The 13681-nt window shown below is 40.7% G+C and overlaps 1 protein-coding gene across 8 annotated transcripts in view; it reads left to right on the plus strand.

Moving 5' to 3' along the window:
- LOC124305314 (uncharacterized) overlaps nt 1-13681 on the plus strand; it is a 167726-nt gene that overhangs the window by 127896 nt on the left and 26149 nt on the right. For all 8 annotated transcript variants that reach the window (XM_046764575.1, XM_046764576.1, XM_046764583.1 and 5 more), the window contains one exon: nt 11341-11474. In XM_046764575.1, the coding sequence (XP_046620531.1) occupies nt 11341-11474 (134 nt within the window). The remainder of the gene's footprint in view (nt 1-11340; nt 11475-13681) is intronic.

Raw genomic sequence — 13681 nt, forward strand, 5'->3', positions numbered from 1 at the left:
GTAGAAAACCGCGAAGGTTGGGTGGGCGCGAATTTATTCGTAATATATCGAGAGGATCACTAGCGTGAATATTTAAGAGGCGAGTCCTGCAGCCGGGTCTGTGTGTCCGTATATCTTGGATGCTGGGCCGACGAGATTATGGAGCCGGAAACGTATCTCATCTCTGGTTTAAATTATCGCGACGTGCCAGTTTCGGAATAAAGTTGCAAAATTATGTGGACATATGCGCGCGCGTGTGTGTGTGTAATGACAAGTACGCGAAAAACAGGATCATCCAAACGAGATTCAAACCGTACTGATCTTTTTCTGTACTCCGAGATTTCGTACGCGTTTTAACACGTACAATACAGTTTTTAGTTGAAACGAATTAGTGATTAAATTAGATCACTCTTTTGCACTTAGTGAGAAAAGAGTTTGTTTGTTGTTGAGAAACGTACATTTGAATATGGGGGAATAAATGTTTCGATATTGATATCAAACTTTAGTCGAGTCAAATATGATTTGTTAATTATTAACAAACATTTATTTCCCCATGTCCAAGTATATGTACCTTTTTTAACAGTAAATAATAGACTCTGAACTTGAATACAACATCCCATTTTTTGCGTGATTGTATGGGTATCATGTCTGCACTTTATACCGAAATATACGGATCATCCCCTTTTCGGGAAAGTTATCGTGGTTTTGAAATAACGTTGGTTTGAAATTTGCGCACATCGTGAGTGTATTTGTACCGTTATCGCGATTTTTGTCCAACCACTTGAGATAGACGATCTCGCTCACGCGTGACAACGACATCCACGTCATTCTAACGGATGCGGGGTGATTGTTCAATCTGCGAATTTAATCTTGTCTATCGCACGTCGGTTTTGCCATCGTTGCAGCTCTTGAAATCCGACTCGATTAATCTGCACTACATCGCACAGGTCGAATGGTGGTCGCAAAAATGCAACCTCATTATACCTTCCCTTCATTCGCGCCTACAAACAAAAATTGAAAAGTATTCAGGTAAATGTAATTCAAATTTCACCAATTTATTACAACGATAAATGTAATAAATTGGCTACAATTTACAGCGATCAGTGCGAGTATAATGAGAATATAAGCCCGATGATGCATCATGGCATATAGTTTTTAGAATACTAGCCAGATAACGACGCAGAAAAAGAAAAGGCAGACAAAGAATTTGTAGAAAAAAATTCAATGAACACTTTGTTCGTCTCATTACGTACGTACGAGCTTTTTGTACGAGGCGATACTTTACACGCGTTTCACATTTATGGAAACGAAAACCGGACAAAGTGAAAATTAACTGAAACGAACCACTCGATCAGAAATTGATAAGAATCTAGGTAGAATTTCTGTTTCTCGAAACTTGATAAAAGTTCGAAGTTTTCAGCTCCGACTATTTTTATCCTCAAAGTTTCGTTTCTCCTCTATTGTATTATTATGTGTATAAACCGATGTCGGAGAAGCGATAACAGCGCAAACGTGTTTTAGGCTTCTAAATCAAGCGACCCTTCCTCGTTTCTCGATTTTTATTCCTTTCACTTCTTCTTCTAATTCTTCTTTTTCTTTTACATTTAATTCACCGATCAAATTTCTAATCAACTAAACGCACGGAAATATTTATTATTGGGAAAAATGCCGCTCCTACGCTTGTCACACGTACCTTATACAACCTAATTCCGGGTATGTTATTCCATTTACAAAATGATTAGACGACCCGTCCTAATGATTGATTAACGTTGCAGCAGGTTCGTGCAATTACTCATGGCTTAAGACGGGGTTTTTTTTTTTTTTTTCTTTTATGCTTGGCTTTCTTCTCTCTCTCTCTCTCTCTCTCTTCCTCGTTTTGTTTTATTGAATTTGTTTTTCGCTTCTAGTTCCTTCTTTTCCTTCGCGTGTTTAGACCAGGCAACGAGCGTTACGATACGGATTGTTGCCTTATACCCACATCGTCATGTAGCGCGAACAAATTTGTCTTCACTTTTGACGCACCCTACACACGCGACGTAGACAAAGGTGGACAGGTGGGCTAGAGTTTGTACGTATAGATACGATTATAGTCACATATGTTCGTGTAATTAATTTACCACGAAACGAAAAATTTCAACAACAGGCGACGGACTCTGATAACGAAATATCACATTATCATTATGCTATCTTTGAGCACACCGTAGAGTAGAATGAAAATTATAAACAATGAAACATTATTCACCGCGTGACTTGCGGATTATTATAATTATTACGGGTGAAACGAAAGGAAAATTATAGACTAGAAAGTATCCAAAGTAAGTGAAACTCTCCGAGCACCAACTCTGTTACAACCCTCCGGTAACAAAATTGTACAGACAATTATCACAGGACGGATGACACGTGTGGTTAATGGTTGCATCCTAATCTTTACAACAGTACGGCGAGCATGAGAACAACATACTCAACACAGTCGAGTACCACGTGAGACACACGGGTTGTTAACTTCACCCTCACCGTAAGCACTTTTACATGCGTGGCGTACCCCTTTCTTAGTTTTGGTTACTCGACTATGGAGGGAGAGAGAGAAAGAGAGAGAGAGAGCAGACCTTTGACCGCGAGAGAAAGAGGAATGGAAGGACGGAGGTGTAGCTAAATAGAAAGAGAGGAAAGCGGTGGAAAGGGACATCGAACATGAACCGACAATGCGACACGTGCTGTAAATGCTTAAGCCCCAGCAGAGGTTTGAGAGAAGCGACTGCTGCCTGCACTTCTTATCCTTTCGCTTGATCCTGGAGAACAAACCCCTCGGGAATTTTGACACCGAAGATTTTTTCGTCCGTCGCGTCGTGGAGCAGCTTTGACATCGTACGGAAATTAGGGTGAATTTAGAAGACGAGCGCTTTTAAAACTGATAGGAATTATCAACGAAATTGGGGGGCGGGGTTGGAATTCCGAATTTTAAACGTTCCGAAAGCGCCAGATTCCAAATTTTTTTATGGCGAAACTTAAAGTAAGGAAATCTAACGTGGACGAAACTTGGAGTTTTGAAAGGTCCGAAACCCGACGTTCAAAGTTTCAAAAGTGCAAAGTTCCGAATGGACAAAATGCCGAAAGTGTGTGACTCCGACAAGTCAAAGTTCTCAAAGTGCGGAAATGAGAAAATTGAAAACTCTGAAACATCGATATTCCGAATGATGGAGGATCTTCAGGTCTGTGAATTTTTGGATTGGTGAAATTTCACCCCTTTGATCTTTCTTTGTTTTGGATTTTCAATATTTTTACGTTACGAATCCTGGTCGTTCTGATCTTTTACACCCACTCGTTGAGTAAACTAAGCTGTGTGAGTATATTTTAATATTCGGAATTTTACTTTATCAAATCTTGATTTTTCAGAATTTACTCTATCGTAACTCGAATTTTCGGAATCCTGGATTTCGGAACATTGATCCGTCACATTTCCGACCATTCAAAACATTGTTGTTTCTTCAAAGTTCGATTACTCTACCTCAATTTAAGTTTCTCCAAAAAATAATTCGGAATTAGGCGCTATCGGAATTTTCAAATTTGAAACTTCAACCCCGCCCCCGAAATTGAATTACGATTAGACGAAGTGCTATAGAACCAAAGACAGCAAAATGACGCTTTCGAAACCCGATCAGTCTGCGTTATATGCACGCGTTTTACCGACGCATTCGAACGAGTTTTCTTCATCTTGTGCACACCGAGGCGATAGTAGTAGAAGTGGACCGACTTAAGGAGCTGATGCAGGGTCGCCGGCCTAAGTCGCCGCTAATCCGATTAAAGGATCTAAATGAAAATACACAAAGTAGCAACACTCCCCCTGAAACTGATGGAATGGGGCCAGCAACGAGAGGCTTCGAGACACGCAAACAGAGAGACAATAATTCTTTGTACCCCACCGCTGCTGCTGCTGCTTCAATCTCGAGGCAGGCATGCCGGTTATACACTGATAAATTCCATCCTTATGGTTTTTATCGGCATGCCGCGTGATCAGCTGCGACTAGGATATTATATGGTTTATAATTTAACGAGGGGCGTGAACGTTTCTTTTTTTTTTTTTTCAACTCAGTCGTCGCGTTGGATTACGTCAGGTAAAATAACAACGGAGAGAGAAAGACCGAGAGAGAGAAAGAGAGAGAGAGAGAGAGAGAGAAAGCAAAGAAAGGAGACGTGCTCCGGCTTCTTCGAGAACTAAATCCGTCACCCAACACAACAACCGAGCGCTCTAGATCTCGAGATGTGAAGTTTAAAAACACGGTTCGTTTGTCACCGGTTCATAGAGATTTTCCTGCGCTTATTTCACAGCTTACAATTGTGTCGCAAGGATTGTTGAAAATCACGTTGACTGCCGCTGGGTGTATACCATTATGCTTGGACATAATTATCCAGGCAAAATCGAAGCTTGTGCTTTTGCTTTTCCTCGTTTCTATTTCACCACTGGATTTATTCTTCCTCTTCTTTTATTTTCTGGGAGAACGAAAAGTCGGAAAATAGAGAAACCCTTTTTTTTGTTCATCACTCCGATACTGCAAACATCCCATCAAAGTTTTACGTGTGTTGTGAATATGATTGCAATACAATGCGATGCATTGAAATCGATGGTGTTGGGAAATAACATAGAATACGTAAATATCTGGCTTTTTTCTTCATAAACTTTGATGGAAGCGGGTGAGATTGTTTGTCTGGAAATATATTACCTCGTCGGTCGAATGTGGTTTGAATTGAGCTTGAATAAACTGTATAATATATCAGAAATTCTACGGGTATATAAAATAGAAGTGAACAACTTTTTCTTTTTTTTTTCAATTTCAACTCCAAATAGGATTTATTTTGCTATAGAAAACGCAATAGGAAATAACAATGAATAGTGTTCAGAATTTTTCATTATATCACAATAATTCCGTATTCTTCTCTGGCCCTAATAATGATTTTCTGTTCGATTTCCCCGACAATTTCTCAGTCCTCGATCTATAAGTCGATACAGAGAAATTCATTCATTCTTTATAAATAAATCTCTCGACGAGAATCGTAGCTCACAGCTGGGATCCGTTAATTCTAACGATAAAAGAAAAAAGTACACACAATAACGTACATGCACGTATACATTGCAATATGTCACTGAACCCAAAGAAAGATATATTAACAAGCGTTACATAATGTTCCACGTTCATATAAATATAATTATATATATATACTCATCGTCGTTTAGTTCTCTCCCTTTCCTTCCGTCCATCGTTTCTTTCTGTTTCCTCCGTCTCGTGTTGCACGCACGGCTTTTCCCATACGTTGTACGTACACCAGCTATAAACCCATGCGTGATATTATAAGTACAACACGCGCATGCGTTATAAGGGGGAAACAGATGCGGCGCACTGCAAGGCCGGAGACTCTAGTCTTTTTCTCCCTTTCCTCCCCAAAGCGTAAGCGCGTGGTATTAAAACCATAGACTGCAAGCTCCGCGGTACTTGCACGCACTTGGCCTCTGCACTTACGCATGCCATCCACAAATACAACAGCCTGCGTATGCGCTTATAAACGCGTCACACGGATGCACATGACTCACTCGACCGTTCGAGGAGTGCAGTTCATTTCACCCGTACGAAAACAAGCCGCAGGGAATATTGTGCAGGATAGATACACCGAAGTCTCCCGGGATCGATGCAAATGCGTCGACGATTAAGCCGATCAATTTAAAATTAAAATATTGACGCGAAGAAACACTTTTTGGAGGATTTTTTGAGATGTTTTGGAAATTGAGTTGTTTTTTATTTTTATTTTTTTTTTTTTTTTTTTTTTGCTTCAAAATCTGAGCTATCCTCGGAATTTGAAAATCATTCTACACGGTGAGTGGCGGAAATCGATTTTTCAGAAAATTTCATCCTTGTTTCGTATACTTGTTATTTATATTATTTTCGTTTTCGGAAAGAATGCGGATGCATGTGCAGTAATGCTTTAAATATCGTCAAAGTTTCAAGAAAATTTGGTGCGGAGTAACCATTTAATGTGTGATTATAATTGTAAGTGATAAATTTTCCTGTTATCGAAATGTTTAATCGGTTTGCTTAAATTTTTTCGTATTATCGCAGTTGTTGCGAGAAAATATGGTAAGATTGATTATATTCGAAAAGAATAGTAAATTCACTTACTAGATTTTCTCGTTACAGTTAAAAATTTGACTTTGCAATTCGCTAACCAGATCTGTAGTTTTTAATTATGGTATAAAATGAATATGTGGAAAATTCCATGCGAACCCAACCAACCCGTCTGACCCTTAACATTTTTGATTTTCTTCAGATTTATTTCCGGAATTTTCAGCCCCTTCGAACGATGTTTCAGCTGACCAAAAAAATTCAAATTACTCATGGAAAATGAAGAAAAAAAAATAAAAAATCGGTCGATCACGAGTTTGGTCTCGAAATTTTTGGAATAAAAAATACAGTTTCTGAAAATCCCTTTTCCAAATCACTTTAAATATGTGTAATTAATTTAACAAGAATATAAAAAAAAATATCTAAAGAATTCAGGCTACCGTTTCAGAGTTGGGACAATTGCAGGAATTGTTTTTTAAAAAAAAACAGAAATTTTGAGGGTCAGACGTCAGTCGAGTTGGCATAAAAATCCCGATGCGTACAGTTAAGATCTGTGTAGGAAAATCGAAAGAGAAACAACGTATCCAGAATCACAAATGAGCAAATTGAATGTCCCAATCTCTCTGACGAGATTTTGGGTGAATTCGGGTAAAACTGCAGCGCAGCTACACGGATCGGTATGCCTAACTACCGTAGAATTGGATTGCGGTACGTGTGGTCGCGGCCTTTCACGCTAATTTATATGTCCCAGAATAATCTTCGCCTTTCCCGTTATCCCGTCGGCCACGTCGCGTTGCGCACCTCGAATATAGGTGCGGGGTCCGAGTGCCCGAGGACTATAAAATACGGTGAGAGAGGTTTCGGTGCGGTGGCTGTACGGGTTAAGGTGGGTGGTGGGTCGCTGCTACCCAGCCATTAAGGAAACGAGCCACCGAGATTCTCAAGTTTGACAATAATCTAAACTGTAACAAACTGGACACCCCGTGGATTAACCACCTCCGCCTTATAACAATTCACCGCTGGGATAAGGATTTCAGATGGTAATCGAGTCCTTCCTTTTGCAGGTCAAAACCTACAGAAATTACACCGTCGTCGTGTCATATCGTCTTTCACTTTAAGGTCGGAAGCGTTTCGTTGACTTGGAGAAGCGTTGGTAAAGTTTAGGGAGGTGGAATGCAGGATTAATTCAATTCGACAAGTGTAACCGCACAGCTTGTGTAGCGAAAGTTCAAGCTTTCCGAAATTCGTTTCGGTTTATTCGTGAGTACAGTAAAGTGATCGGTCATGGATTGGGTGGAAGTGAAATAATCGTCAATCGCACGAGTGAACGGAATGCGATTTGATTTTTCGACGATTACAGATTTGTCGATAATCGATTGATTCGGTTCAAGATCCTGCCGGCAATAAAAATTTTCACCTCACAGTAGGAAAAAGCCTTTCAATGTTTGAATTTTTTTTTTTACGGATATTCCACGCTGTCGTGTTAACGATTCGTTGTTAAATGGGTTTAAGGTATAGGTGCCTTGCTCGTATTCCTTGCAGCTAGTGTGTATAATAGTTCACGTGGCAACTCCTCTCGCGGGATAAAATTTTATCAAGTCTTATAAAACCGGCTTCACGGTGCGGTCGCAGTCGAATAAAAGCCGTGAGAAACTGGGGAAAAAGAGAAAAGAGAGAGAGAGAGAGAGAGAGAGAAATTCTAGAAAAGTGAAAAACAAACTAACGAAGTATAAAAAATTTAGCAAAAGGTTTTTGTACGGAGTATACGATTATGTTGCGTTATGTTATGTTATGTCATGCACGTTATTTGTTATACGTATAGTCAAAGCGAGAGAGGCGAGAAAGAGAGGAAAGAGAGAGAGAGAGAGAGAGACGCCTCTGAACATTGTGATGGTAATGGCCGGGCACTTCTGTTGTACGCGGCTTCCCACCGCGTGATTTGCGTACCGCATTTCAATTCCTTAGAGAAACTAATGAAACAAAAAAAAAAAAAAATAAGAAATATCCCCCCTCCCGCCCTCCCTGCACACACACGTTAACAAAGTAAAAAAAGGAAAAACTTTCGTCTCTTGTTCCTTATACACTCTCGTTTCCGCGTTCTATTGTACGTCTTTCCTCTCTTTCACCTGCTTCCTCGCCTCGCCTAACCTTTTGCCTCGGAATATAACGGCCACGCAGGCAAGGCTGTTCAACTCGAGCTTTAACTAATTCTGCAGCTCTTTGCCGAGTGACCGTAAAACACGTGTCGAGAACGGTGCAGCATTGCGTGTAAGTTGTGCCGATGTTTCTTCAATGTAGACTGTGAAACACTTTCGAACTTTGAAGCAACTTCTCTTATTAGGTATTATCGAAAGCAATCGATGGATGCTAGGGTGGTTCGCTGTTTGAATTTTTTTTTTTTTTGACACGTCGATTGAAAAATTCGTGAAAAATACTGAAAAATAAATTTTCGGTAGAACCTGGAGAAGGTAGGAAAATATTTAGAGGTCGCTGTCAATTATTGTAATATTTTTTTATTTATTCTTAGTATAAACCTTACGAACTTATATGTGCATATATATTAATTTTTTTTTTTTTTTCGCATCGCGGTCCAGTTAATCATTGTTCATAAGGATCAGTACTGAAAACGAAAGAGAGACGTTAAAGGTGATGCGATGTTCCTTCTTTCGACAGAAAAAACTGTTATCTAAATTTCTCCGAGACGATTAATCTTCCGGATAAAAGACTAGAACAGCAAACTGCGGAATTGTTGGACGCGTTTCGATGTTGATTGGTGAACGATTATGGGACCACGATACAAAAAAAAAAAAAAAAAGAAAAAACCAGGTAGAAAAGCTAATCACCCCGGAGGACACAGTTTTTGTTCTTCAACACTTGATTAACCGTATCATCTTCGACGTCGAGTGCAAGCAACAACTCGTTGAAACGCGTTTCCCACGTGCCTACGTCATCGAGTACGACGCGTAATCGGGCCGGCTTCAATAAATTCATAAGGAACGACGCCCACTCGCGGAGTAAATGGTGGTGGCCGGTTCCTAGACGTCTGGTGGAGTCCCATATTCCATTGAACCGGTCGTTGATGCGCAGCCGGGAGTTGCAGGAAGTGTCGGAAGATTTATTATTGAGATTTCGTATGGGAGACGAGCGCCGGACGGACAGAGAGTACGTGTTCCTCGTGCCAATTGTTCCCCTCTTTCCTACCTATAACTGCACCGTCGACGTTACGGACATGGACATGGACACGTTACATGCCCGTACACCGTGTAACATCTAGGCGCGCGAGTATTACCAAAAAGCTGTGTCGAATCTCTCTGTGAAAGAGGCGGCAGCTTGCTGTAAAAATTGAAATGCAGCCGTGCACGTTTCAACTTCGAAGTTTTAGAAATCTTAGCGACAAAACGCTATCCACGAACCGACAATGGGACACGGACAATTTTAACGCGGCTACGTTCCTATTACACGTTTCAAAAGGTGTGTATAATCATATCGCTTGTACTCGTTTTTTTCCCCGTATTCTTTTCATACCTACGAGGATCCAGACACCGTTTCAAATTCTGTTGCAACGTGTATTACAATAACCGCGAGATTATTGTAAACTGGTAATTATCGTCGTCTTTACGCCTTACGTTATGCGTTAATTATCGCGGCAGGATGAAAAGTTTGGTAATTATACCAGACATGTCAGAGGGGGCGGGAGGGGGAGGGAAGGGAGGTATCGGTAAATACTCATCTCTACAATTACACACGAATAGAGAAAAAAAAAAAAACAATGTCCCAGCAAGTTCACTAAAATTTTACGGTCCATTTAACTATTTTTTAATATATTACCAAATGGAAGAAAAGTAAAAATAACAAATTAAATGTTGATATTACAAAAATGTGTTTTATACTTACTAACAAAAATGTAACAAACAACACAAATATAAAATAGACTCGCTGGGACATTATGTGTAAATTTTTCCAACAGTGTATGTATAAATATTGTATATATATTCAGTGATAAAATTTTCTCTAGATTCCATTTCAAATTGCGAAGTAGATGGATATAATCTCTGTCGCACAAAAAAGAAAAAAAAAAAAAAAAACTTGCTATAAATTTTCGGGCAAGATGCTTTCCTTGGTTAACAATTGACGTCAAGAATCAAAGCGATGGATCAGGAGCCGTCACGCGGATGCAACGAGCCGTTGGACGAAATGCGGATCCGTAAGTGGTGCGAGCGTCTGCAGGACCGATAGAAACGGGGTGTTCCCGGGATTTAAGACTCCCATAAATCCGCTTACCTACCCCTAAAACCGTCCGCAGGGGGCGGCGGTCAGCGGCTTTTACCAGATTGTGCGTCGGCGGCCTCGCGAGCTTCCGAAGCTCTCCACCTTCTCCTTTTCCTCTTTTCCTTCTCCTCATTCTCCCGCATCCTCGTTCGCTAACTTACAACATCCGCGGTTAATTCCCCCTTCGGCAGCTCTGAATTTCCGCACAACGAAACGAACCGATACCATCGCCTTTGTCTTGCGGAGGGCGCGCGTTATACACCCAACTCCGAAACTTCACCCAATGCGCTTAGAGACAGGGAATTCCCTGCATTCCCTTCGACGAACCGAAGTATACATTAAACATGGCGATACAGGGGGAGGGAGAAGGTGCGGGGAAAACGCGGGGCAGCCCTTTTTCACGGAAAATACGCTACGCGAAAGCAAGTTCCCCTTGGAAACAAACGGGGATTCGATATATTATTCGCTTCGGATTAACTCCTGATAACCGTTCCTCCTCTCGCATTCTTCGCCTATGAACATTATATGTAACAGCTGCTGTTCGATCATTGATTGTTCAGGCGATCTTTCGCGATATTTGTCAATATACTTTCGTTTCTCATGTCCTTTCTAAACTCGTTCGGTATTCGATCAATACGCCCGACGAAATTTAACGAATGTATATTTATAATTGTGTATACATACTCAACTTAAACACCTAAAGCCATTTAGTACTCCTACCTTTACCGATAGAGCAAACTCACACTTTTTATTTACTGTATTAAGTAAACAAACGAACGGAAAGGGTTCAAATTTCGCTCTTTTATATCGGAATTAGGGAAAGTCACTCATATCCCGAACGAAAAATGTGTGCTTTTCTTGACATGTGTTATTATTTGCACGTTTCCGGTGAGTTTGCTCGGTCGGTAAGGGTAGGAGTAGTCCATGACCTTAATCACTCGCTCGTTTTCAAATCCACGATTGTTTTCCTTGATTTTTACAGAGGGAGGCGACGCAACGCGATGTCGAACGAGAACGGCGTCAGAGAATGGAGGCAGAAGCTCGAGTTCGCGAAGCCACGGCCGAGGCTGAACGAGCCAGAACCAGGGTACATCATCTTCAACGAGAACTCGTCAGGTGAGTAGAACTGGAAATAATTTAAGTTGTCAATTTTTCAAAACGGGCGGGGGTGAAAAGATGGAGAGGGGCCACAATGACGAAATTTTTAAGAAACGAAAACTCAATTTATAGTGTTTAAAAAAATTTACGAAGACGAGAAAAATAGAGAGGCTGGAATACAAACGGTACAAAACGTAGAATCGTGTACAGATTTCAGATTTTGCCGTCTTATGTTTTGAACTTTCGATATCTTTCGACTTTTTTCACTTGCAATCTTCTGTACTTGAACTTTCTACATTCTTATAATTCTACGTATTACATTCTTGCGCCTTTGAAAATTCGATATTCTAGCCATTCTAATTATTTATCCCCTAGCTTCGAAACTTGGATGAAAACGATCGAAACTAACGAATTGAATCCAAGTTACAGTTATTTAGCGAACATGTTGAATAATAAATTCCGGGCTGACAAATGGTTTGTCCACCGCGAATGGGAGGAGAAAAATTATTCTGTTTCCTGTAAGTAGGTGATATCTTCTTTTTTTCTCATTCTTTTATTCTCCATCACTCACACGGTGCAGTAGAACATACACCGTCTTTCTTTCCATTCCTCGATGCGAATGAATTATTCAATACGTTCTCGTAATTAGAAATCCGCGTACAAGTAGTTTTCTCACCGTGTCCGACCACCCGCGGCGTTTTACACTGACTAACGGAGCCGCGACGTTGCGTTGCGAGTAGAGAATGCACCCGTATGGTCAGACCGCTGTGACAGTGAGGAAAGCGATGATTTTTCAAAGCAAAGCCGAGACGTCGCGTCGTTCTGAATTAATATCATAACCACGGCACCTGGAAGGGATGAAGCGTAATATTACCAATCTCGACCCTTGGCGATGCGGTGCGAAAATTCTCTTTACATACCGCGTGTTGCAATATCGTTTATACTTACAGCTATACATATACATACATGCACCCAGATACGGAAGCGGATGTAATATTTCACTTCCGACTGACCGATAAAGAAAAAAACGTCCCAATATATACCCCGTCCTCATCCTCCCTCTTCGCCACCGACGTATAAATAACCGGGTCCACTATTTCGCCCCTTCTACTACACCCCCGTGCACCAGGCAATAACTATCGGATTCAAAGGTAAATCACCGATATTGGACGCTCGCCAATACCTGTGTGTTCACGTGTATACGTATATGGATATTCACCGTTTTCCGACACACCCGAAAACTACACCCCCCTCCCCCGTATACACGTACCGATACTCTATCGAGCCGCGTGCATGGATTTATATATCGCACACCCTTATTTATTCACGTACTCATCGTCAGGCTCATGCACGTTATTCGAAACCGAATACTCGTTACGATATTCGGAATAGATTTTCATCTTTCTTTAATTCATCTTTGCGGATGTTCTTGGAGTTGATTTTCCGGAAATTTAAGGAATAATCGTTTCGATGAAATGTTATTTAACTCTGCGTATACAATTGAGTTTATAAATTCTCAGAATTTGAATCTCCTAGTAATTAATAAGCGGATTTCCAAATGTGAGAAAAGAATACGATGTTGTAATGATGTTCAAATAATCGATTCGGGAAAATTTTGCAGAAACATTCTTTAACCAATATATTAATCAAACATTTAAATTTGTTCATTATTCGGTCATTTTATTTGTCTAGAAGAAAGAAAAAATTATTAAACATTACGAATGCGACTGTAAATTTATTTCCGAGAAATTCTCGGAGTGAAAGAATTCTGTTCGATGATATTCGGGTGCTTTATTCGAAGGTGAAAAGTTCGCTTTGGAAAAAGGGATACATAGAGTGGGTAATTGAGAATGAAAAATTTCCACCGTCGTTCGTTGGCACTTGAAGAAAACTCTGACTGGTCGTTACATTCGCTAGTTTGTGCGTGTGTGCGCGTTTGTGTTTTTGTGCGAAGTTCTCAGGGCACTGTATATAAATGGTCGGGGGTACGGGGTGAAAATCCTTTCGTCGAAAAGTCGGGAAGCAATCACTCAGGTTGCGGGTTTCCAACCTTTCGGTACCGTTACACCTAACACACCGCTTGTTAGAAGATTCACGTCACGTCCCGACGTCGCCGTCGACGTCGTCGTGGAGCAGCAGCGGGAGAGTAACTTTTGCTACGAAAGACTCTTGAATCCTCACCTTTCCGCAACCTCTACAAAAATCCCATCCATTGTTGTCCTCTT

Source organism: Neodiprion virginianus, chromosome 5, assembly GCF_021901495.1.
Source record: "Neodiprion virginianus isolate iyNeoVirg1 chromosome 5, iyNeoVirg1.1, whole genome shotgun sequence".
In the NCBI taxonomy this organism is placed as follows: domain Eukaryota; kingdom Metazoa; phylum Arthropoda; class Insecta; order Hymenoptera; family Diprionidae; genus Neodiprion; species Neodiprion virginianus.